This window comes from Podarcis gaigeae (genome assembly GCF_964106915.1).
Source record: "Podarcis gaigeae genome assembly, chromosome: 1".
NCBI lineage: Eukaryota > Metazoa > Chordata > Lepidosauria > Squamata > Lacertidae > Podarcis > Podarcis gaigeae.
This window is the reverse complement of record NC_139678.1, coordinates 79,525,801-79,549,080: the sequence shown is the minus strand read 5'-3', so window position 1 is coordinate 79,549,080 and position 23,280 is coordinate 79,525,801. Positions and strand designations below refer to the sequence as shown.

Sequence of the window (23,280 nt, the reverse complement as noted above, 5' to 3'; positions counted from 1 at the left end):
TTACTTGATTTAAGGGTGGCAGTGCCAAAGTTGTTGAACTTTTTTGGGGGGGGCACCAAAAATATGCGCCACATCGGGCTACCTTAAAAAGTGCCAAAAACATGTGCCACGCCAACTTCCATCCAAGGTCTGACAGTGTGTTCTGGCTGGGAAAAAAAGCCCATTACTAGACTTCTATTACTTATATCCTTCCTAATTTAATTTTTTCTTTTGCCCCTTGGTAATACTAATTTTACTTATAGACCTATAACTTTTGTTTGAAAGTGTTGGACTTTTATCTGGAATACTACTTCAGAATTCTGGACTTTCCACTGTAGATATTTTTTTTTTATGCTGGGAATTAAATGTAGCTAGTAACTAACTGAATTGCTTTCTCTGGAATAATTCATTTAATTCTTTATATTATATTAATACAGTTTTATTGCTTTTGTTTTAACGTTAGCTGAATGGGAAAGTGTAAGAAGTAAAGCTGCACTTTACTAGAACACAAGACCCCCTTGGTGGCTTTCACCACATGAAGCTTTACTGCTCAAACTACTTGGAAAGAAAGGAAAGTGGCTCATGTATGTTGACTTGTTAAAGGACCAAGAAGGAAAATGGAAATTAAGAGACTATGAGGAAATAAAAGAGCATTTTCGGAGTTGGTTACACTATTGGCAATTACATGAGATTTACAAAGAAGACAATAAGAAAGGATTCAGTTACACGACATCTAGATTTCAGAAGGAAGTTCTGGAAGGGAAAGTAAAGTTGCTGACAGGCGCATATAGTATTCTGCTAGAATGGGAAACAAAAGATGAGGAGGTGAAATCAGTTATGATTAAATGGGCACAAGACATAGGTCATAATATATTTGAAGATTGGGAAAGATTGTGGAAACTGATTTAAAATTTAATGATCCCTTTTCTCATTCAAGCAAATTAATATAGAGGGAATAAAGATCCCATTTTTCACACTAAAAACTAGCTTCCTAGGTACTCTTGTTCTTGTTGTCTTTCTCAAGAGATGATGGAGTGTGCCTCTGAGGATGAAGTCAAACCGCTGTGTTAGCAGCACTGAAGTAACCTCCCCAGGACAGAAGCCTGGGCAGTGTGCATGGATGTCCTGGGCTGTCCAGACAGCAAGACCCATCTCTTGGCCTCGCAGAAATAAAGAGAATAATTTCCAAAAAACAGAGTGGACTGTATTCAAACAGTTCCCAAATAGATTGTGTTCTAGTGTGCCCCCCTTCTCACCTTCCCATCCAACCCTATAATCTCCTCTGTCCATCTCTTCATCCACGTTTTCCAGCCACATGCCAGCACCAAAACTTTGATATCCTCATCTTTGCTGGATTTCTGAGTAACTCCTTTTGTCCCACCCCTTCACATGTCAAGTGTGCAAGCTTCCCCATCTGGACAACATTGTGTAGTCAGAGGGAGACGGAGAAGGGGTGATTAAAAGCTTTCCCTCTCTCATCCTTCTCTAGTCCTGGGCTGGATTTCCACAAGAAACAAGTTATCTGAGCTGGGCCAAACTAGCAGTACCCTCTTACCTGGACAAGTGAACAAGCGGAAAAACCAAATGAGCAGCAAAGCCAACCACACTACACGGTTGTTGCTTCACTGTTTGGCATTCTCTTTCTTCCTGCCAGAGCTCCGTCCAATTCCACAGGCCGTGGGAAGTAGTGTGAAAGCCTCATTTTCAATGGAGGAGACAGCCAAGGTTGTCAACATTGGAAGAGGAGCTGGCTGGGTCTTGGTGGAGCTCAACAAACTGCCAGTTGGAAAAGATGCCCCTCTGATGGGTGATTAACAGAGTAACTTTACACGGAATAACAAAATATGTTTTATTTTCTTAGAATTCACATCAAATGTAAAATTTCAATCAAGGAAAGCTCTAATACACATACTGAATTGGAAACTTGCCAAAATACTGAAAAACCAAATGAATATGGCACTTCCCATGAGTAACAGAACTGGAAATTCTACAAATCCAGAGCTTGGGACAGAGAAATCACAGCTCATAAAAGCATTGCATTTTTTCAATAAACATCTCAAACTGGATGGCAGGCAATCAGTGGCAGTACATCTTCATAAATGCGAGTAGTACTGCTTTGCAGAAGGTCTCATGCCTTGGCAAATGAACAAGCAGGGCAGGCACTTTCACAAGCAGAAGAAAGGATAGCCAGTGCTTAAAGATTTGTTTAGGATGCCCCAGATCCACTCCCTGATCCAAAAACATCCCCCATGTTCGTTTTGTATTCATTAAACAACTTCTGGACTCTTTCTTGTAAAGCTATTAAAACACTGGCAATCAAGCCACAGAGCAAAAGGAACAACAAGACACCCAGAACTATGGCAACGATATTCAGAATCTTGGCTCTCTTGCCATATCTAGTTGCATCTTCAGCATTTCCAGCGACTTTACAATCCCTTGCCTGCAGGGGAGAGAATTTTTTCAAACAAACAAATGAGAATTAACATTGGAAACATTTGCACATGCTTACAACACCTAAAGCTCAAATGGACTTTCCATGGCTGTTGTGTAATCATAATCAAATCTACAGTTTCCTGTTCAGTGCTATTAGTGACCAAAGGATTGTGCAAAATGAAAGTTCCTGCTTCCCAAAAGGTTGCATCCTATTCTAGCCTCAGCATCATCTGTCTTCATTCATATTCTTTTAATAAGAGCCCACCAACCCTTCTAGGCCCAAGGAAGTATTTGGAATGTTGAGACTGTAATAAGAACCAACTCCTGTTTTCCTCTCTCCCAAGACAGACAGAAGCACATGTGCCCACCTTCAAATTCACTTTACTTTTCCATGAGCAAAAATCAGATCCAGTAAATTTTAAATGTATCCTCTTGAATGTGCATGATTTTATACAAGCCACACACACCCCAACCCCCATGATTAAAGCTTATACTGACAGACTGAAGAGTAACTATCACAGGTGTGTTGCTTCCTATTACCTCAAAAAACATTTATTTAAAACACGGAGCCTCATGATTTTTGCATAGGATGACAACAAAACCACCCACAAATCTCAGACTATGGACACAGAGGTGACCGATGATTTGATGGTGGCTTTAAGGAGATTCCTTGTAAAAAAAAATAAATTAAAAGTTGAGATCTATAAGATTATGTGTCTCAGATCCAGAGACCATTGGATCTGTGATCTTTACAGTTTAGTCAAAGGAAACAAGGGGATCATTGTTGGAAGTGGAACCTAGAAACAAATTATACCATTTCTCACTTCCCACTTTCACAAAACACAGATACGCACACAAACAATGCACACACCTCACTTTCCCAAGGGATCTCTGTAAAAGTTGAATCTAGTAAAATTGCCCTGAGCCTTGAAAAAACACATACTTTACGGTACAGCTGAAAGAGGAAGTGAGAGTGTCAAGCTTCCAATTTTCTCCTTCAAAGGTACTTTCATGGGAGAAAACAGTAACCCTCACCATCACACTACCACCTTAAGATGAAGGAGGCAGTAAGCGGGAAGAGCCTCAGGGGTGTTGAAGGCACCAGAAAATACTTCAAAGGTGTCACTGTGCCCACAGGTGCCACAGCTGGAGACCCCTGCAGACATTAACTATCAATCCCCAAATGGTGCCCAAGACTGTATCTTAATAACTAAGGCGGTAAGAGGGATTGGAGGGCATTTTCTTCTCAAATGTACCAAAAATCCTATTAATATAACTCTCTCCCCATACACACACGAATGAGTTGTATTCTGAAACTCATCCATCTCAAAGCTAGAGAACATGAAAATAGCCTTGCCTACTGCTTCAGTGTCACTGAGTAATTTATACTGCTGAATGCTAATACTTTCAAGCAAAACAGGCCATGTGCCTCTAAATAATGTCCTCCACACCTAATTTTTTAGTAGAAAAATGATAAAAAAGAAAAGTATGTCTTCTATAGTGGATATGGAATTACAGGAGATGGGGAACTTTCCACAATGAATCCACAGCTTTGAATGTCTTTGGGGGGGTGTGGGGGGGAAATTCCTTGGAAAGCGCACAGGGATGAACTTTGAGAGTTTAACACATTCCAGATAGGGGTTTATACCTGGTCCATGGGGTCACGAAGAGTCTGACACGACTAAACAACAACAAACTGGCAGAAATCCAACAGGTGAGGCTTTTCTCACCACAAAGGGAACCAGGGAGCCACAGCTGTTGGATTCCTACTTTCCCAGAGTTGCTGAGAAAAGTACAAAGGCTGCTTGGAAAGGGCAACGCTAGGAGGAAAGCGAGGGGTTGTTCTAGCAAGGGCAGGAAACGAAGCAAGAGCAGGGGTGTACAATATATTCCGGGCCAGACAAAAACATTGCCCAGCCATTTTGAGGTGGGGGGGGGCCGTCGGCGGACACTAAAGTGAGGGGTGAGGAGGGAACACGGCCGGAGGATTTACTGGCGGAGCTTTCCCGCCTTTTCTTGGCGCCTTCACCTTGATGGAGTAGACGAGGGCCGCGAAGCCCAGGCAGCAGGCGTTCATGAAGGAGAAGTTGTACAGCGACCAGAGCACGTAGTCCTTGGGCTGCTCGACGACGAAGGGGTAAGGGCAGATCGTGATGGTGTCGCCGCCGATCATCTCGACGCTGTAGGGCCTCAGGTTGACGTCCATGGCACTTTCCAGCTCCATGGTGGCCGAGAGCTGCTAGTGCTGGCGGGAGGCTGCTGAGGAAGAGGAGGAGGAAGAAGAGGATCCCGCCGCCCGTGAGGGTGAGGGAGGGTCTCCTCGGCTTCTGATTAGTCAGGAGCGGCCTCTGGCGCACGAAGCTGGGGCCTCTGTCCTGCTCCCGAGCAGGGCGAACAGGGCAATGGATATATATCCCTGGAGGGCGCGGGAGGGAAGGCGGGTTTGTTCCCAGAGCCGCGGGGGAAGCTCAGCGGCGGTCCTCGGGCCACGCGGCCTGGGGAGGCTCCAGTTCTTATCCCGCGCGCTGTCTAGCAGCAGCCTAAAGAAAAGGAACCGCCGTGTATCTCACACACTGGTAATTCGCCAGCAAGCTTTTAGCGTAGTGTTGTTTTTTTAAAAAAGGTGGGAGAGTTGAGAAGTACCGTCAGAAAGTAAAGGGGGAATTATATTCCTATGAGACAGACAGTGCCGGATTTAGGTATAAGCTAAACAAGCTATAGCTTAGGGCCCCACTCTCTTGGGGGCTCCCAGAAAATTTAAAGGGGGGAAAAACCTGGGGGATGCAGGGGTACACATACCCCTAAACGTTTTGTGAATCTAAGTTTGGCCACATTAAGGGGCAGTATTTCAATATGAGTAGGAAAATGGGAGGGCCCCTAAACATTTTTTTTAGAAAGAAACCACTTGTATGACACTATTCCTGCTTTACCCAGCTTTAATTATCTAGTTAAAAGTCCCTTTCTCTTACCCTATTGATTTATCTATATCCACTTGGCGGTTAACAAACTTTTGCTAATAATAATAATAATAATTTATACCCCAGTCACTCTGGGTAGTTCCCAACAGAATTAAAAGCACAATAAAACATCAAACGTTAAAAACTTCCCTAAACAGGGATGCCTTCAGATGTCTTCTGAACGTCAGATAGTTATACTGATAATTTCTTCTTGTTGTAACATGTCCATGGAGTACTCAGATTTCAGGTCTAATTTGGGACCTCTTTTGACATTTGTCACAATTAAGCATATTTCCTTTTTCCTGCTTCTTTGTCCTGGGCTTAAGCAGGCTCATATTTTATAGAGGTTACTTTACTCCCAGTGCTGAGAACTCTGCATTAGAAAATAAACATCTAGAAACTAGCTATCCAAGCCTGCATAGGCTTGATCTTTTCTACAATCTGAGTACACATGAAAATATTTTTTTAGCCTGATTCAATAAAGAACATTTACTTGGCTCAGAGTTCAGTTCTTTACTTCCTTAGATAATCATAAAAACTGATAAATGTTTATAAAGCAGAACGTTTTCCAGCAGCAGCTGAAAGGCTACAAAGCAAAACACCAGGGCAGGACTACAGTGAAGAATTCTCCTGATGACCAAACCACACAAGACATGGTAGATTCATGATCATATCTCTCAACTGATGTGAAGATGTGATCTTAATTATTGAGGTGTGTGGGACTGATTTTCCTCAAAGCACCATGTTTAGAGGAGACCAATCTGAATCACCCTGAAGAAAGTGTTTTTAGCTTTGCAGTGGAAGAGATTAGGGTAGCCCAGTGCAAAAGAAACAGTGCTTGTACCTTTAATAGTTGTATAAAAGAGAGAGTTTCAACTGACATTACAAACTGAAATTTCCTCTTCTGCACAACAGTAAAGGAGGGGGGGAAGGTATTGCTGTCTTTTTGCACCACCACCCCACAAGAACAGCAGATACACATATTGTGCCTATGTTTCTCCCCAACCCCCACTGCAGATATAAAAAAAGTTTGGGGAAATTGCATGGGAGAAAAGGGTTACCGTATTTTTCGCTCTATAAGACGCACTGTTTCCCTCCTAAAAAGTAAGGGGAAATGTGTGTGCATCTTATGGAGCGAATGCAGGCTGCTCAGCTATCCCAGAAGCCAGAACAGCAAGAGGGATTGCTGTGCAGCGCTCCCTCTCGCTGTTCTGGCTTAGCCGCTCTGTCCCTTCCCCCACCTCCAGCAAGAGTCGCGCTCCCTTTAAAGAGCGCGTGGCTCTTGCTGGCTTTTGCGGGAGATGGGGGAAGGGACAGAGCGCGCGGCTCTGTCCCTTCCCCCATCTCCTTTAAAAGCCCGCAAAAGCCACGCTCCATTTAAAGAGCCAAGCAGAGTGTGTGTGTGGCTCTTGGGTGCTTTTCCCCAAGGAGGGAGAAGGGCAACCCTTTTTCCTCCTCGGGGAAAAGCCTGCAAGCGCCGCACACATGCTCCACGTGGCTCTTGAAAGGGTGCCTGGGATGCATAGAGGCTCTTCTCAGTGCTCCCTTTAAAGAATTTTTTTTTCTTGCATCCCCCCTCTAAAAACTAGGTGCGTCTTATGGTCAGGTGTGTCTTATGGAGCGAAAAATACGGTAAATACCATCTCCAGTGCAGTGCTACATCTCCTACAGCAGCTGTGGTCAGCCCAGTACTAGTCTTGCAGGAAAAGGACAGTCGGAGCAAAGGAAAGGGCAGTTGCTGTTTCCTGAGATTATGATAGTGGGAAGATTAATGTTGTTGTTGTTGGCAACCATTTGTCTTGAGAGACTCCTCTGGGGGGTGATGTCAAACCATTGCATTGGCAGAAGAACACCCTTAGTTTTTGTAGTTTTTCTATTCCTGGAATAATTCTGATATATGACACGTTGAGTCCTACACTAAATAATGTGTGTGTTTGTGATTACAGATGATCTGAAAAACATAATAGATGCTGCTTTCAGATTGGCTCTGAATCTTAGCAGGATGTAGTCAGTTAACAAATACTGTATGTGGAGGGGTAATGTGTTAGAATGAGCGTGCTCTACCCCCGTCCCATCCCACCCCATCTCATTTGCTTTCACTGCTGGTGAAGCTTCCAACACAGCTCCTCAACCAGCAGATCCTGAGTACAGGATTGCACCCTTATTCTAGAAGACTAAGTAGAAAGTAATGAAACATAATCTTTCAAAAGCCCAGGCCAGAAGCAGAGCTATTTAGGTTGAACTTCAGCTACTATAATAAATGCGCTGCAGTCTGAAACTGACAGAATTTCTGCCATCAAAGCTGTTCTTGTTTTGTGAGCTATGGGAAAGAAGAGAAACCCAGAGATTTCATTTGTGAGAAAGCAGATAGACTGACCTTTTCCATCTGAACTTATGACAACACTCTGTGGTATGCTTCTTTCAGTTTCAAGGGGCTGTACAGTGGCGTCCTTTGTTCATCTGTTAAATTCAGCTCTACACTGGCAGCAGCTGTGGTAGCTTCTTCAAAACTTCCTGTCCTTGTTTGGTACTTTGGTTTCATGATAAATACCTAAAAGGTATATAAATGGGGGACAATAATTGCAATTTGATAGATCTTAAAAGCTGAGATCAACAAGGTTTCTAATATATCATTTATACCAGTTTTATGGTATCAAGCAGGAAGGGAATGTCAAACATGGTTCGTGTGGGCTTGTATCCCATAAGAAAGTGTGGAAGTGGACTGCTTTAGAGAGTCTGGATTAATTGTCATGTTCTTTTGCACTTCTTAGATGGTGTTCTGTTTTATTGTGGGTAATCTAGTCCTGAGGGCCATCTAGTTCAACCTCATGCAATTCAGAAATCTCAACTAAATCATACATAACCGATGTCCATCCAACCTCTGCTTAAAAACCAGCAAAGTATTCCAGGATCCCTTAGAACCCCAGACCCTGATCGAGCATACCTATTTCTTCTCCCACTGCCAAAGACACCCCTCTGACCCTACTACCCTACTACTCTGTGGAGAAAGAAGAGCAACCAATATTTCTAATATGTAGGAAATAATTTTGGAATACAGAGAACCTTTTCCTGACAAATCACACAAAGTTCTCAATGTTACAATAGAGGCTGAGATAGCAGAAGTAGCCTGTATGACATTTTTAATGCAGACCTTAATGGGCCAAAGAAGCTACATGAAACATTTGAGCCTAAGCGTATCATCACAGCATTTCAATTTGAGCTTCAAAAAGAGAGAAACCTATCTTGATTAATCCTGTGTCAGCCATGTATTCACCTCAATGAGGCACTTGGAAAGTATGAGTTCTCAACTCTCCAGAGATTCCACTCTAGAGGAAAACAAGCTTTCATTGCCAGTTGAGGGTCTGCTAAGTCCCAGACTGGCCACCACACACACACACACACACACACAGCTATTTCACTAAGAAAGAAAGAAAGAAAGAAAGAAAGAAAGAAAGAAAGAAAGAAAGCCTTTAGAAATCCAAACTAATCTTCTTTAACAAAACAACATTCAATTCAACATAAACTCAATAACTTTGTTTTAACACTCAGTGCATACAGAATTCTATATTAACAGACCCCTTTATAAAACTTCTTGTTTTAAAGAAGTTGATAAATTCCACTTCTGTTTAGACAAAGCTTATTGGAAGACTCATTCAGCAGCAAGCAGTTACCAAGGAGAGAGAAGACAGTAAGAGAGGAAGATTTGAAAACTCTGGGGCAGGCTAGGTGGCAGGAGTGTGAATAAACAAACTTAAGAGATGAATAGAGCCCTGACCTTAAAAGTGGGGTGGGCTCTCCAGGTGGCTCTGAAGATACTCCCCCTTTGAGAGAACTCTTAGCGGGACAGTCCCCTGGCAAGACACTTTCCCTGTGCTTTGTGGCCTGTCGCCTGGTGTGTTCCCTCTCTCATGCTAAAACTGGGGGACAACCAATGAAATAGGATGTTGGAAGAGTCAGCAGAGAGAAGAGAACTTCTTCACGCAGTGCATGGTTAAACTATGGAAGTCACTCCTACAGGAGCTAGTGATGGCCATCAATTTGGATAGCTGTAAAAGAGGAATAGAGACAGCTTTGTAAAGGATAAGGGTATCAATGGCTACTAGCCACATTGGTTATGCTCCGCCACCACTGTTGGAGGTGGCATGCCCCTGGATGCCAATTGCTGGGAGCTGCAGGTGGGAAGAGTGCTTCTGCCTATGGGAAGCAGGACCTGCGTGCATCTGGTAGGCCACTGTGAGAACAGGATGCTAGACTAGATGGGCCACTGGGCTGATCAGCAAGGCTTTTTATAGTCTCATGCCCAGCAGAAGTTGCTCATGAGGTTCCTGTCTGCAGTTTGAGGGGTCCTGGTGCTGTTTTATCTAATTCAGTGGGTTTCTGCCTGCCAACCGCAGGTTGAGTGACCCCTGATCTGGTCTGGCTCCTTAGTTGGTGAAACTGTGGCCTCACAGTCAGCATCCTTGTCGGTGCTGGACTTGAGGGTCAAGAGAAGCAGAAAGCGCTCAGCAGGTGGTAATCATTTCCTTACAACTCTCGCATAATGCATCCAAACTTTACTGAACAGCCCATTGAATAGAACAAGGGCGGTGAAACAGCTCAGCCTGAATCACTCAGGTAACTTCCTGGTCTCTATGTCAGGTGTGTAGGGGAAATGGCCCTCTGGACTCTTGCCAGGTTTAATTAGGCCTTGGGCGGGAGGGTCCTCCCAGCTGAATTAGTGAAAAGAAGGCTAAAGCAGGGGCGCCGACTTATAAAAAATATGGGGGGGGGGCCATACCGGGGTCCTGCCCCGGGAAGTTTTCTAAATTTTAGATGAAAATTAGTGAGTTTTAAAGTTTTTTAAAAGTATTTTAGAGTCATATGATCAACATTAGAACCCCGAAAACTCGACTCTCTATAACTCCACACTCCGGGAAACTCGACAAGCCTGAAACACTTTTTGGCTTTGAAAAAAGAAACAAAACATAAACACGCACGGTATTTTCGTAAAAAGCTAATTTAATTTACAGTAACAATTATGCTTATAGACTATTACAGAGCAGTGAATATATAGCTCTGAAAAGACTGAAATGATACTTAAATAAATCCTAAACTATCATTAAAAGAATAAAACATAAAATATTGCTGTCGCACAGTAATAGCACTTTGATTAATAAGTGAAATAGCTAATTTAAGCTTACTTTGAATAAGGCTGAGGGTTCATTAAATAAAAATAATATCTCAAAGTTAATGCTTTAATACAGTTAATAAAGTTAATACAGTATGCCTAATACTGTATGTAAATACTGTAATACTGTATGTAAATAACGGGCTTTAATTGGGTCTTACACCCTAAAAATATTTAAGTATTTGAAAATAACTAATACAGTACTATAGTAATATAGAAATACAGTACTAAACTAGTACTAATATTTCGAAACTTAAAATTTAACATTCTGTATTTATTTAATTCTCTATTTTATAAAGATTTTTAATATCTGACAGTGAGTTTGGAGTAGCCCAATGCAAAAATCCTGAGGATCCATGTGGATCCATGCTTTGTAACCATGTTTTTGCACCACTGTGACCCTAGGCAACAGTGGGTGTGTGATTTTTTTGGTGCAAGATGTAGCCATGAACATGCTATGTGATCTGATGGTGAATTTGGGGTGACCCAATGCAAAAATCCTGAGGATCCATGTGGATCCGTGCTTTGTAACCACGTTTTTGCACCATTGTGGCCCCAGGCCACAGTGGGTGCGTGATTTTTTTGGTGCAGGCTGTAGCCATGGACATGCTATGTTATCTGATGGTGAATTTGGGGTGACCCAGTGCAAAGATCCTGTGGATCCATGCTTTGTAACCACGTTGTTGCACCATTGCAGCCCCAGGTAACAGTGGGTGCGTGATTTTTTTGGTACAGACTGTAGCCATGGACATGTAATGTGATCTGATCGTGAATTTGGGGTGACCCAATGCAAAAATCCTGAGGATCCATGTGGATCCGTGCTTTGTCACCACGTTTTAAATGGAGAGGGAAGGAAAAACACAGAAGGGACAAGAAGCACAAGAGGGGTGTGCGGAGAAGCAGCTGGCTAAGAATGCAGGGGAGGAGTTTAACGGGGTGGGGGGGAGGAAAGGAAGGCAAAAGTCCCCCCCAAGCCAGCCCTCTCTCTCTCTCTCTCTCTCTCTCTCTCTCTCTCTCTCTCTCTCTCTTAGAAGGAAGGACTCGATCCTTTCCTTAACCCTCTGCTTGCCAGGAGGGCAGGGGATTCCCTGCTCTTTGTTGAGTTTGAGCAAACGCAGCAACAGAGGCAGGTGAGCAGTAAGACCCTGAGGCAGAATGCAGGAAAGCAGCAGCTTCCGCCTTCCCTCCGCCCGACCGCCCGATCTTATTTTTGCCTGATTTTTGCCTATTTTTGCCCCTGCGCTCCGGCGAGTCAGCTCCAGGGACCACACATTCGCTCAATAACACGCACAGACATTTCCCCTTACTTTTTAGGAGAAAAAATCTGTGTGTTATAGAGCGAAATTTGCGGTAATAATTTTCTTAAATTATTGGGGGGGCGAATTTTTGAGGGGGCTCGGGCCCCCTCAGGCCCCATGGAGTCGGCGCCTATGGGCTAAAGTGAAACACGAAGAAGAAGAAGAAGAAGAAGAAGAAGAAGAAGAAGAAGAAGAAGAAGAAGAAGAAGGAAACTTTTAGTTCATTTTAAAGCCTTTTAGGTTGATCTTTCCTGGTGAAGATGTGATTGCCACACCTCATAAAATCAATTCAGGTATCCAGAATTTTAGTGCAGCTGTGATTAGAGAATCGTGTATCAACTCAGAAGCGACAGGTAGCAGCAAAAGCAGCAGTTCAATTTCTTTGTAACTCTGGTCTTAAACCCCTGAATTTGTAAACATTTTAGAAATTCCTCTGCTAATGCAGATAAAAAGCCATCATGGTATCCATATTGGAGGAGGCAGAGCTGTGACAGAGCGTGGGATATGCCGGCCCTGCAGAGAAACCCAATATTGTTATACCCATTTTGTTGGGGGTTGGAGGAATAAGTTAGAGCAGTGTTTTTCAACCCTTTTTGGGCAAAAGCACACTTGTTTCATGAAAAAAATCACGAGGCACACCACCATTAGAAAATGTTAAAAAATTTAACTCTGTGCCTATATTGACTATATATAAAGTAATTCTCTTGAATAGGAATCAAATAAACACAAAGAAAGTATTTTATAATTACTTTATTATGAAATAGTAAGTAAACAGAAATATGAAAAATTATAAAATATGTACTTTATTTTTAAATCTTTCGCATTTTTCAATTTTTCCCACGGCACACCAGGCAACATCTCGCGGCACACTAGTGTGCCGCGAAACAGTGGTTGAAAAACACTGAGTTAGAGTAGTGTACGACAACTCTTCATGTAATTCAGTATTGGTTTTCTGGTGTGTTGGGGGTTTCCCCTAGGAAATGTGGGGGTAATTACGAGATTGAGTGTAGCAGCAATTAAGAGTTGCCGGAGGTGAAGGGGACCTGGGGGGAACAGAGGGTCTCAGCAGTGAATGGGAGGTGTTGTCTGGATGCCAGGTCTACCTACTAAAAACAAAGGAGGGCTATAGCTGGATGGAGTACAAGTTTTTCAGAGGCTGGGTGTTCCCACGCCTCTCCCCTGGTCAGGCATTAGTTACATTTGTTTGAAACATTACTTTGCTCTCTTCTGGAAAAAAAATCCTATGGATCCCCATGATGATAGTTAAGTTGGACAGTTTGCCAGAATTCCAAGCTTCAAGTACCAGGTAGCCAAAAGAAAATATTTCTGCAAATATAAACATGAATTTGAACATGTGTTGACCTGCTTTCTTCCTTCCCTTATAAGGGAGGGGAGGGAGGACCAGTTGGAACCAAAGCTAACGTGGTGAATTGCAGTGTTGCTCAGTAAATAAGAATCAATAGTTTCCAAGAATTGCCAGTTTATCTGCAGAGGCAGTCACAGGGTATGCTTTGCCCAACTGCAGTGGATTATGGTGCTGAGAATTCTTTTCATGCAATCCATTCTGAATATGCACAGGTACAATGCCTAAGCCTTTGTGACACGCTCCAAGGCCTGGAGCAGAAAAGTAGGTTGGCAATATTGCAGCCCACAATAGTAGATACGGGAAGCCCCAACACAGTCTTCCAGCGTGTTTTCGGCTTCTCCTCACCTGGTCCAAGGTTTCCAGTGTGTTAAAGGTGTAAAGATACTGGCATCCTCTCATTTCACCAGAAACCTCACAGCAGAAAGGAGAAGGACTAGTGAACTTGGGTCTGTTCCAGGTCCTTTTCTTCTGCTTCGAGTTCTCCTTTCTATGGACTCAAGTAGAGACCAGGCATGAAATGGGTAGAGAAATTTCCTAGGAATACCATGACAGGGAGGCTGTTCTGCACCAACTGTGAATCCATAGCAATTGAAGATTGGGGAGCAAAAGTGCACTTGAGTTGTCTACACAGGGTCCTTGTGTATTATTGCAGTGTGTGTGTGTGTGTGTGTGTGTGTGTGTGTGTGTGTGTGTGTGTCTTCATGTTCCCCACTGCCCTGCATTTAAATGGCAGCAACAGATGAAACCCTGCTCACAAAGCAAAAGGAGATCAATAGAGAAAAGACTAGGGCATCAGGATTCTTAGAAGAGGTGGGGGGGGGGGCAAGTTGGTCAATCATGAATGAGAACTCCTCTCGTCTCCAACCAGGAACAAGCCATATATAATCCTAACAATCCCGTGTCTTTTCTTGGGATGTCAACTTTTTGGTTAGGCAATATATTGTTACACACTACCCAATTCTCAAGCAGTGTAAGATTCCAGGGGTACCAAGTAGGTCATTCCATATCAAGTGGTTCAATTTTCTTAAAATTTTGTACACTTGTTGAATGATCAGAACCAAGTCTGAATCTGAATTTTTTAAAAATCTCATATTGTTTTTGAGTTATGAGGGTTTGGTTTCTTTTTTTAATTGACAATTTTGGCCTTGCCAGACTACACAAAAACCTTAAAAGCTCAGCCCAGAATTGAGATATTTCAAAATTAAAAATACCAATCTCTTCAGAACTTCATGAGTTTTAATATGATATGGCACATGATGGATTTACTTTAAAGTTAATATGCATAATTTAAAATTTTCAAAAGTGATTAAAAATTAATATGATTAGAATTTTCCCCAAAAATGTATTGATTATTTCATATTTCTAAGAGCTTCCTGCACAATTTAATATTGGGATCTCAATGGGATCACATTCTAAACAAATATTTTCTATCTATATACATGTTGGTCTTATTGGGTTCTATTTAGGATAAATGGGTCTTCCTGGAGTAAATTATAACAGAATATACAAGACTCCACTTTGGAACACATTTCTAAAAGGAAAGCCTGACTAGCTTTCCAGATACCTTTTAATTGGATAACTTTTTAAATAAATTATTAGTTACTAGTTACTGAAATATTATGGTTTGAAGTCCAAGCAAGCATTCATACATTCTTCATACACCATGCAGCATCATCACTTTGGCCATCACTTCACCTAACCAGATGAGGGCATAGGTCTTATAGATAGCTAGGGTTGGCATATTTTAAGCAGAGCAGAGAAAATCGGACAGAAAAGTTGTTGATCAAAGATTTGGCCGTCTGATGACTCCTGCAACTCCCAAAGCTCAAAAGCAAAGGAACCAGCCATGACTATACAGATAAGAATTTACTCGTAATTAATTCCAGCTTTTCTCTGACAAAAATTGGCTGTTCACTCAGCCTCTCCCTCTCCCTCAGTTATTCAGCTATTCAGTTGTTACTACAAATAAGTTTAACCCATGCCTGTATAAGTTATGGTGCACCAAGCAAACAAGGTAACATATTGTGGCATGCCAGGTGTTCAGCACCCAAGTCTTATTTTTGCCATACTAAAAAAGCATCAAAATGGGCACCCTACAAAATGGGCTGTGCTTCTCTACATTCTCTTCTGTCCTTCAGGTCAGGCTAGCAAAAGGCTTTTCTTTGTAGACTCCCCCCACCCTCTGATACTGAGTTTGCCATATCAAAAGTTAACATAATTTGTGCTAGTGAGTACTGAGTATTTTCCATTGAAGTTGACAGACATGGAAAGGAAGTGATTATTCTCCCTCACCTTTCAGTCTGTGAAGTTATTTTGTTCTGGAATAAGGACTGTTTTGGAAAACGGGGGAAATGAAAATATCTCCTATCAATGGCTCAGTTGCAAACAGTGATTTGATAACTAAAGCTATTGCCATGTAGCCAGGAGAATATAACTGATTGCTCGTTATGATCCAGCTTACATATGTATAGATATAATTTGATTGTTTATCACTTGGTTACACAACAGTTCTTGATGACTCACAGATGAATGTGTGAATGGGTTCCACTGAAAGGCCTTGTGCCTGAGGTGTTGTGTATTTTCTTTTCTCTGATCTGCAATGACTTTATTCACAGACCCAACTGACTGCTTGCATGCTGCAGTCATCAGGTGATGAGCAGCATGTACGGACCAGTTTAAAGGGTGTCAAAATATCTCCTCCCAACCCCTATTTAGCAAAGTTTGCTGCTTTACTATCAGCATCACACATCAGGACCCAGGATAAGCTGTGCTGCATATTTTTGAGAGTGACAACACACCACAGGGCTGCCATTATTATCACAATGTGTAGTTAACAATGTGAGAGATCTGCTGGATAGATCACTGGTCCAATCTAGTCCAGGATCTTGTTCACCACAGTGGCCAACCAAATGCCCCTGGGAAACCCACAATAAATTTGGCTTGGTTGAGTGGGTGATGGGGGCATTATTCCAGCTACTTAGGCAGCAATAGTAATACTTCTCTTAAAGCAGCTCTCTCAGAATCCCACCATGTTGAATCTAGCAAAGTCTCCACATTCCATTCTTGGTCAAGGTTCTTCAACATGTAGTTATGTCTCATTGCCAGACCTTTTCTCAATCATGAGGATTACCTTGGTGACAATGCACACTGGGAACTGAACCAGGGGAAATGCAGCCATATTGATTCTGTTGAACTTATTGCCACTATTTTGCACTATCAACCCTGATGACCTTCTGAACTACTGAGGAGTGCGGTTTTTTGCTATGGTTCCAGCCCTCAGTGCAGAGGGTAGTTCAGAAAGTGGTTTTGGGGTGTGAGTGGGAGACTCCTATCCAACATTGTGGTTGTTTCCATGGTTCCCACATGGCTCTATTTCTTCCTTGTGCTATTTAGCACAAAGCATTTTGTTTGCTTTGTGTGTAATATGGTTTCATTTACAGTGGTACCTCGGGTTAAGAATTAATTCATTCTGGAGGTCTATTCTTAACCTGAAACTGTTCTTAACCTGAGGTACTACTTTAGCTAATGGGGCCTCCCACTGCCGCTTTGCGATTTCTGTTCTCATCCTGAAGCAAAGTTCGTAACCCGAGGTACTATGTCTGGGTTAGTGGAGTCTGTCCTGAAGCGTCTGTAACCTGAGATACCACTGCAATTGAAAAGTTGATGCTGTTTATATTATTAATTAAATTTCTATACTTCCCTTCATCTGAGGATCATGGGACAGTTTATAATATAGATGTTTATTGATGGGGGAAAGTGCCCCTCGTTCTACATTTGTTCAGTCACAAAGTACAAGGTCATTACTTTGCCCTACATCTCCTCAAGAGCCAAAAAGTTCTGTAAATATTTGCAAATAAGGATTGCATCATTTACACGTACTTACATTGATCCATGTGTCTTTTTTTAGTCCCTTTAACCCTGTTTGGAGAGAGATTTTGACACTCTTCACAGTCTCCTTCAGTTTTTATGACCCTAATTGCTATGGGCGAATTGGGCCACTTCACTGCTTAACCTGCCATAACATCAGATCATTTATGAACAAGTTTAAAAGCCTATGTGGAGTAATTGAAGTCACCCCTTAATACATTTTCTCCCATTTTAAGAGCACCTTTGAAGCACATTCCCCACCACAATACTTTTGGGCGCTGTAATTTACAAATCCCACCAACCTTTAACTACAGTGCCCAGAATTCTTTGAGGGGAAATGTGCTTCATATGTGCTTGAAGGTCAGTTTTGGTCACAAGTGCAATTGTGTCCCACGGGATCTAGTGATGGCTACCAACTTTAAAAGATCTTAAGACAAACTGACAGAGGGTAAGGCTATATGTCCAGTCTCCACTTCTTGGACATCATCTGTAGCAGCAAATTCATTAAATTAACATACATTATACAAAACTGTATTTCCTTTTGTTTGTCCTAAATCTCCCACCATTTAGGTTCACCAGGTGAGCTAGGTTCTGGTGTTATGAGCAAAGCAGGAGGTGGGGGAGGTATCCATCCACATCATACATAATTTTAAATGCCTCTTAACAGGGCCAGCCCACCCATGAGGCAAGGTTAGGCAACCACCTCAGGTGGCAGGATCCACAGATCCAGCATGTAAGGAACGTATTGCTCACTGCTGGTGCACACTCCTTGGAGGCCAGATCTGCTGCATCTTTGGTGGCCACTCCACCCCCTCCTGCTGCAATTCAGCCTCTAAGCAAATAGGAGGCACTGCTGGTCACCTTGCACCCCTAGGGAGGAAATGGTGGGGGTTGCCTGGGCTCTGCATCTGCCCAGCAGGATTCAGAGTGGGGGCCCTTCACCACTTTGATTTCCACATCAGTAAGGTTGGTTTGATTCCTCCCACCCTTCCCAGTGTAGAACATCACTTACCCTTTCTTCCCTGGCTGGGACACCTTATTTTGTGGTTTGCCTCAGGTGCCAAAATCTCTTGCACTGCCAGATCAAGTCTCTTGCCTGATGCAGGAAATGCAGAGTTAGATTCCACTCCCCCTCCCAGACCTGTCTGTCCAGCCTCTATCTGGAAGACCTCTAGTGAGACACTGTCCCCAGTAATTGGTTTCATATAGTATCATGAAACCTACTACAACTCATCACTGAATCTTCTTACATAATCACTCAGTCCAGTCTCCCATTCACCTACAACTAGGACTCTAGATGCTGTGCTTTTTCCAAGTGAAGAATACTTCGATTTTTTTAATTGTACAATTGGGCATCTATTGCCACATGGCTGGGAAGAGGGCTAGCCCTGCCTCTCAGTGATAGCTAAAGTTTGTTTTTGGTGGTAATTAGAAGCAGGTAGCCAAGCACAGAGAGGATGAATGCAGGCTTTGTGTTTGGGGTGGAAATGGCACAGCTAACTGCCGCAAGACTTGTAACTCTGCTTGCACTGATGTCACAGGCACCATTTAATTGTTTCCCTGTAACACCAGCACAGCCATAGTCACCATGGCAAAAGAACATTATTTGGATGGCTTTGGAGTGTAAACACATCCTAGGAAACTATTATCCTTACAACCGGAACTCATTTTGTAGCCCTTCTTTTTAGGGTGTGCATAGCTTCTTTGTTAATAAACATGTACAAGAACAAAAACTTCACAAGCTTGTTTTTAAAAATATTTTTAAGCAAATGTATTACGGTGATAGGTTGCAAAAACAAACTACAAGCATCTCTTATTACAAAGAAGTGTGTGGGGGGGTGTAAATACTGGATAATTTGTCTTCCTTGCATCAGGAACAGGAGATGAATCTTCATGTCACTTGGTCCCCATGTGTACCAGCAAGAGAGAAAACTGGATGCTAGGAAAATAACTTGAGAGAAGAGGCACTAGAGCCATGTGTTTTTTTTTGGGGGGGGGGAATCCCTCTAATGCACAATTCACAGCATGGCAACTCTTGAAATTGATGCTTATTCAGCTCCGTCTTGGCAAGCACTAGAGAGACATCACTGGAAGTACCATATTCTCAATATAAGGGCTGCTCTTTGACCAGCTACACACCCATGTCATTGGAAAGCAAAACATCACTATTACCCTCAAACAAAGTGACTTGAGTGGGAACCTTGGCAGCAAGGGAAAAGGCAGTGAGTGGTTTTACAAGGGAAACCCGTCTGTGACATGGTTCTCCATAGGCTTCCTAATAACCATTATGAAATTGGGGAGTGAAAAACCCTGTTGCTAGCAGGATGATGACAATGACAATGGGCACAATGCACAGGGTCACAGCTGTGATGTTGAGGCACTGGGCAGTAGAACCATAGCTGCGAGCTCCACTGTGGTCACCAACCACTTTGCGATCTCTTGCCTGTTTAGAAAGAAGAAAGAAACAAAAGTCAGCGATTGAAATCAAGCTAGAAGATAAGCTGCTTGTGCAGAGCTGCTCCCACACCTCTGGGTTTATACGATCTTATTATCTGATCAGCAGCAGCCAAATTATGAGAAGAACCAGATCTTTACACACCAGAAAGGATGTCACTATGCCAGTTGTTAGTTATGTCTCTCATGTCATGTGGCTTATTGGTCTGTTGTTGCCCTTGCAGATCATTATTTTTGCACATTAAAGTTAAGATGATAGGGGGGAAATCCCACAGATGTTGCAATCACACAAAGCAGTCTAAAAGAAAAATCCGTGTTGCAGATGATAAATGGACTTGGTTTTTGGTCATTGACTCTTCTGTGTTAAGCTACATATACAACAAAGTTTTCTACTATTGAAGTGTAGAAAACACCTACCTCAGGGGCTTAGATAGTCTTAGATATTTGTTTTTCAGTGCTAAGCTGTGGAGAAAGAGGCTGCCCGAACAATCAGAGCAGGTGGCCAGCAAATTTAAGAACTGAATTCCAAGTTTCCTAGAGACCAGCTAGCTTTTGCCCTGCCCTAGCAACTTCCCTCCACATTTTATAGAATCATAGAATTGACTTGAGGGTCATCTAGCCCAAAAACGTAACGTTTGCCCTGAGATTAAGAGTCTCATGTTCTACTGACTGAGGCTCCCTACCACCAGTGGAAGGCAAGGGCACAGACACTGAGTGTGGAATGTAAACCGGAGCGATGCTGGGGTACTGCTAGGCTGCAGCTGCCTGATCAGTCCCTTAAGGTTGCCTATTTTTATATACATAAAGCCAGATGGATGGGTGTTCCCCCCCCCCCCACGTGTTGCACATGCAGACACACACAAGATGATGCAGGGGGGTGGGCAAAATGCTGTTTTCCCTCACTGTGCTCCCTTGTTTTAAAATCTTTCCTCCCAGGCAATTTCAATGTTGGAAGTGAGCCAACTGGGGGAAAGGTTTCCCTCCCCTCCCATGCCCCTTTCCTTGCAGGAAATAAGACCCCCGCCCCAGCTTTATACATCAACACAGGGCTGACACATGGACACATCACAGTCTAGCTTGATCCGCCAGACTTTGTAGCCAGGGCTGAGTTTTGGTTCAAAGGCGTAAGTGGGCCCGGTTTAAAGCTATACTTTACCCCATGGGTTAAATCTAAATCTCGGCTCTGAAAACTTGGGAAAGAAGAAACAATGCCGTCATTCCTCTGCTTCTTGCCAATGAGAGGAGGGGATTAATGTCTCCCCTCCTCCCTCTAGCAAGCGAAGCAACAACCCTACAGATACTTTTAAAAGTTGAATCGACTTCTACGGGGCTCATTTCCGAGTAAACACGGATAGGAGAGGGCTCCTGGGAAGGCTGGAGGTACTTCTGAGCATCCAAAACTTTTTTTTTTAAAGTCCTGATCGCCTCCCGCCGGCTTTACGCCCCCTCCCCGTCCCCCACCCACGAGAGGGCAAATGGAGCGTGGAGCAGGAAGGGGTGGGAGCGTCCCATGGGCGGCGGAGCTCTCGTCCACCCTGCCCTTCTCACCTTAACCGAGAAGACCAGGGCCATGAACCCGAGGCAGCAGAAGTTGCAGTACATCATGGTGCAGATCGACCACAAGATATGGTCGCGGGGAGGCGCCACGCAGACTTGGCTTTGGTTGTGCATGTGGATCACGGTGGAGCCAGGCGACGCGCCCGCGGGGTCGAGGATGGCCATGTCGTGCTCGTCCTTCAGCTCCTCGTAGCGCGGCAGTCCGCCGCTGGCCTGGCCGGGCAAAGGGAAGTGGGCGCCGCTTGCCATCTTCTCGCCTGCAACTGGGTCTCAAGAAGAACTGCTTCGCGGGGCAGCGATCCGGGGAGTGAAAGGCAGGCGGAGGGAGGAGGCGGAGCTGCCGGGCTTTTATCCCGGGGAGGCGTGGATGCGCTCCCTGTTTCTCAGCACAGAAAAGTGGAACCTCCAAATTCGGGGGACTTGGGCAGGCGGATGTGTGAACTGTTTGCCCTCTGTGTAACGCGGCATGCCCCGCTCTTGACTTGAGAAGGGATCCTCCCGCTCCCCGCCCCCGAAGTATGCGCGCTCTCTCCTTTTTGCAAGCGTATACTTTAAAATATATCAGCATTACTTAAAAAAAGTTATTAATACAGTATGGCTGTTGTAGCTTAAGGACCATATACGCATTAGATGACGCGCTGGTGTTCTGATACACCTCTAATTTATCGAAGTTGCAACCCACCTATTTTTTTAAATTGCGAATTATACAACTGTTCACTCATAATTATTTTAAAAATGTATAACCACCCTCCAGCAGAGCTGCTAGGACAGTTTAAGAAAACAACAGCAAATATATAAGTACAGGTAATGCTAAAATATAGCAGTTCAGCAGCAATAACAATAACTGCTATCACTTTTGTAAAGCTAAGCAGAGTTCAATATGGTTTCAAATTGGATGGAGGACCACAAGTTGAGATTTTGTACATTGAAAGGGGTTGGACTAGATGACCCTCGGAGTCCCTTCCAGTTCTACCAATTCACTTACCCTTTCAGCGTGTTAAAAATATTTATATATATTTTTAAAAAATTAAAGCTTGGGGAAATACTTCACCAGGCACCAGAAATACAGTGGTACCTCAGGTTACAGACGCTTCAGGTTACAGACTCCGCTAACCCAGAAATAGTACCTCGGGTTAAGAACTTTGCTTCAGGATGAGAACAGAAATCGTGCTCCGGCGGTGTGGCAGCAGCGGGAGGCCCCATTAGCTAAAGTGGTACCTCAGGTTAAGAACAGTTTCAGATTAAGAACAGACCTCCGGAATGAATTAAGTTCTTAACCTGAGGTACCACTGTATAGTAATGTTGGTGACTGTACTGGGGTAACTTCTGAAGGAAGGCATTCTATTGTTTGGTAGCCACCGCAGAGGAGACGGCCCTTTCTCTGCTTCCCACTCACACCGCAGACAGAGACACCTGCGAGGAGAACTTCTCAGAACATATCTTCGATAACTAACGTGTGCAAGTCACTACTTGATCCTCCATTCTTTATTGGTAACCATCTCTTTCTAGTGGGCAAAATAGTTAAGATTCCAAAATCCATATTAGGGCAGTGCCACATTTTTTAAAGCAAGCCCATCAAAATATCACAAAATAGTGTGCTAGTTTTTGAGTTCTTTGGATCTTGGGCTAGATGGTAATGAAAGTGATGTGGGGGTGGGTGGGGAAAAGGCAAATTGACTGGTGGTAAAGTCATCTGTGTCTGGTAAGAGTCAAGACAGAGTGTGAGAGGAAGTAGGAGGGATGCAAGTGAGTCTTGTTGGGTGCTATGCAGGTTTCAGGTTGCACCAAGATCTGTTGGGAACTAGAAACATAGGCAGGCTGATTTGCCATCTCTGGAAGTACAAAAAACAACTGTTACCTAGGTCTGTCTTCGTGCTTGAGCAAAACCCCCAGGTTCCTTGGTAAGTGGAGAACAGGAATAAAGTGAACCTAAGTGATCTTCATGTAAATAAAGGTGGGGATTCATTGCAAGTGGTGTGCTAGGTTTTTTTTTTTTTTAAACTAAGTACTTTTGCTAGTCAGTGAATGTTACCTGAGTCCGGGTTGGGCCTGGGGTGTTAATGCTGCTGTCCTGTTCACACTTACTGGGGAGTAACCCCCATTGGACATAGTTGGACTTCTGAATACACATAGGATTGTACATGATGATACAGTGGTATCTCGGGTTACGTACGCTTCACGTTACATACGCTTCAGTTACAG

At 43.4% G+C, this 23,280-nt stretch overlaps 1 protein-coding gene across 1 annotated transcript; it reads right to left on the bottom strand.

The window, feature by feature from the left end:
* Positions 1-1,814: 1,814 nt before the first annotated feature.
* Positions 1,815-21,467, bottom strand: LOC310852230 (uncharacterized protein). Its single transcript, XM_083755321.1, has 4 exons — positions 21,070-21,467; positions 19,346-19,510; positions 4,442-4,651; positions 1,815-2,419 (listed from the first exon to the last, which is right to left on the bottom strand). Exons 1-4 carry the CDS (start codon positions 21,325-21,327, stop codon positions 2,186-2,188), a joined length of 867 nt encoding a protein of 288 aa, XP_083611447.1. The 5' UTR covers positions 21,328-21,467; the 3' UTR covers positions 1,815-2,185.
* Positions 21,468-23,280: the final 1,813 nt, after the last annotated feature.

Coding starts and splice junctions, on each gene's coding strand:
- LOC310852230 (XM_083755321.1), bottom strand. CDS start 21,327: ATGGCAAGCGGCGCCCACTTCCCTTTGCCCGGCCAGGCCAGCGGCGGA. Junction 4,652..19,345: donor CCCAATTTCATAATGGTTAT/TAGGAAGCCTAT, acceptor CGCCAGCACTAG/CAGCTCTCGGCCACCATGGA. Junction 2,420..4,441: donor CCCTCGTCTACTCCATCAAG/GTGAAGGCGCCA, acceptor TCTCCCCTGCAG/GCAAGGGATTGTAAAGTCGC.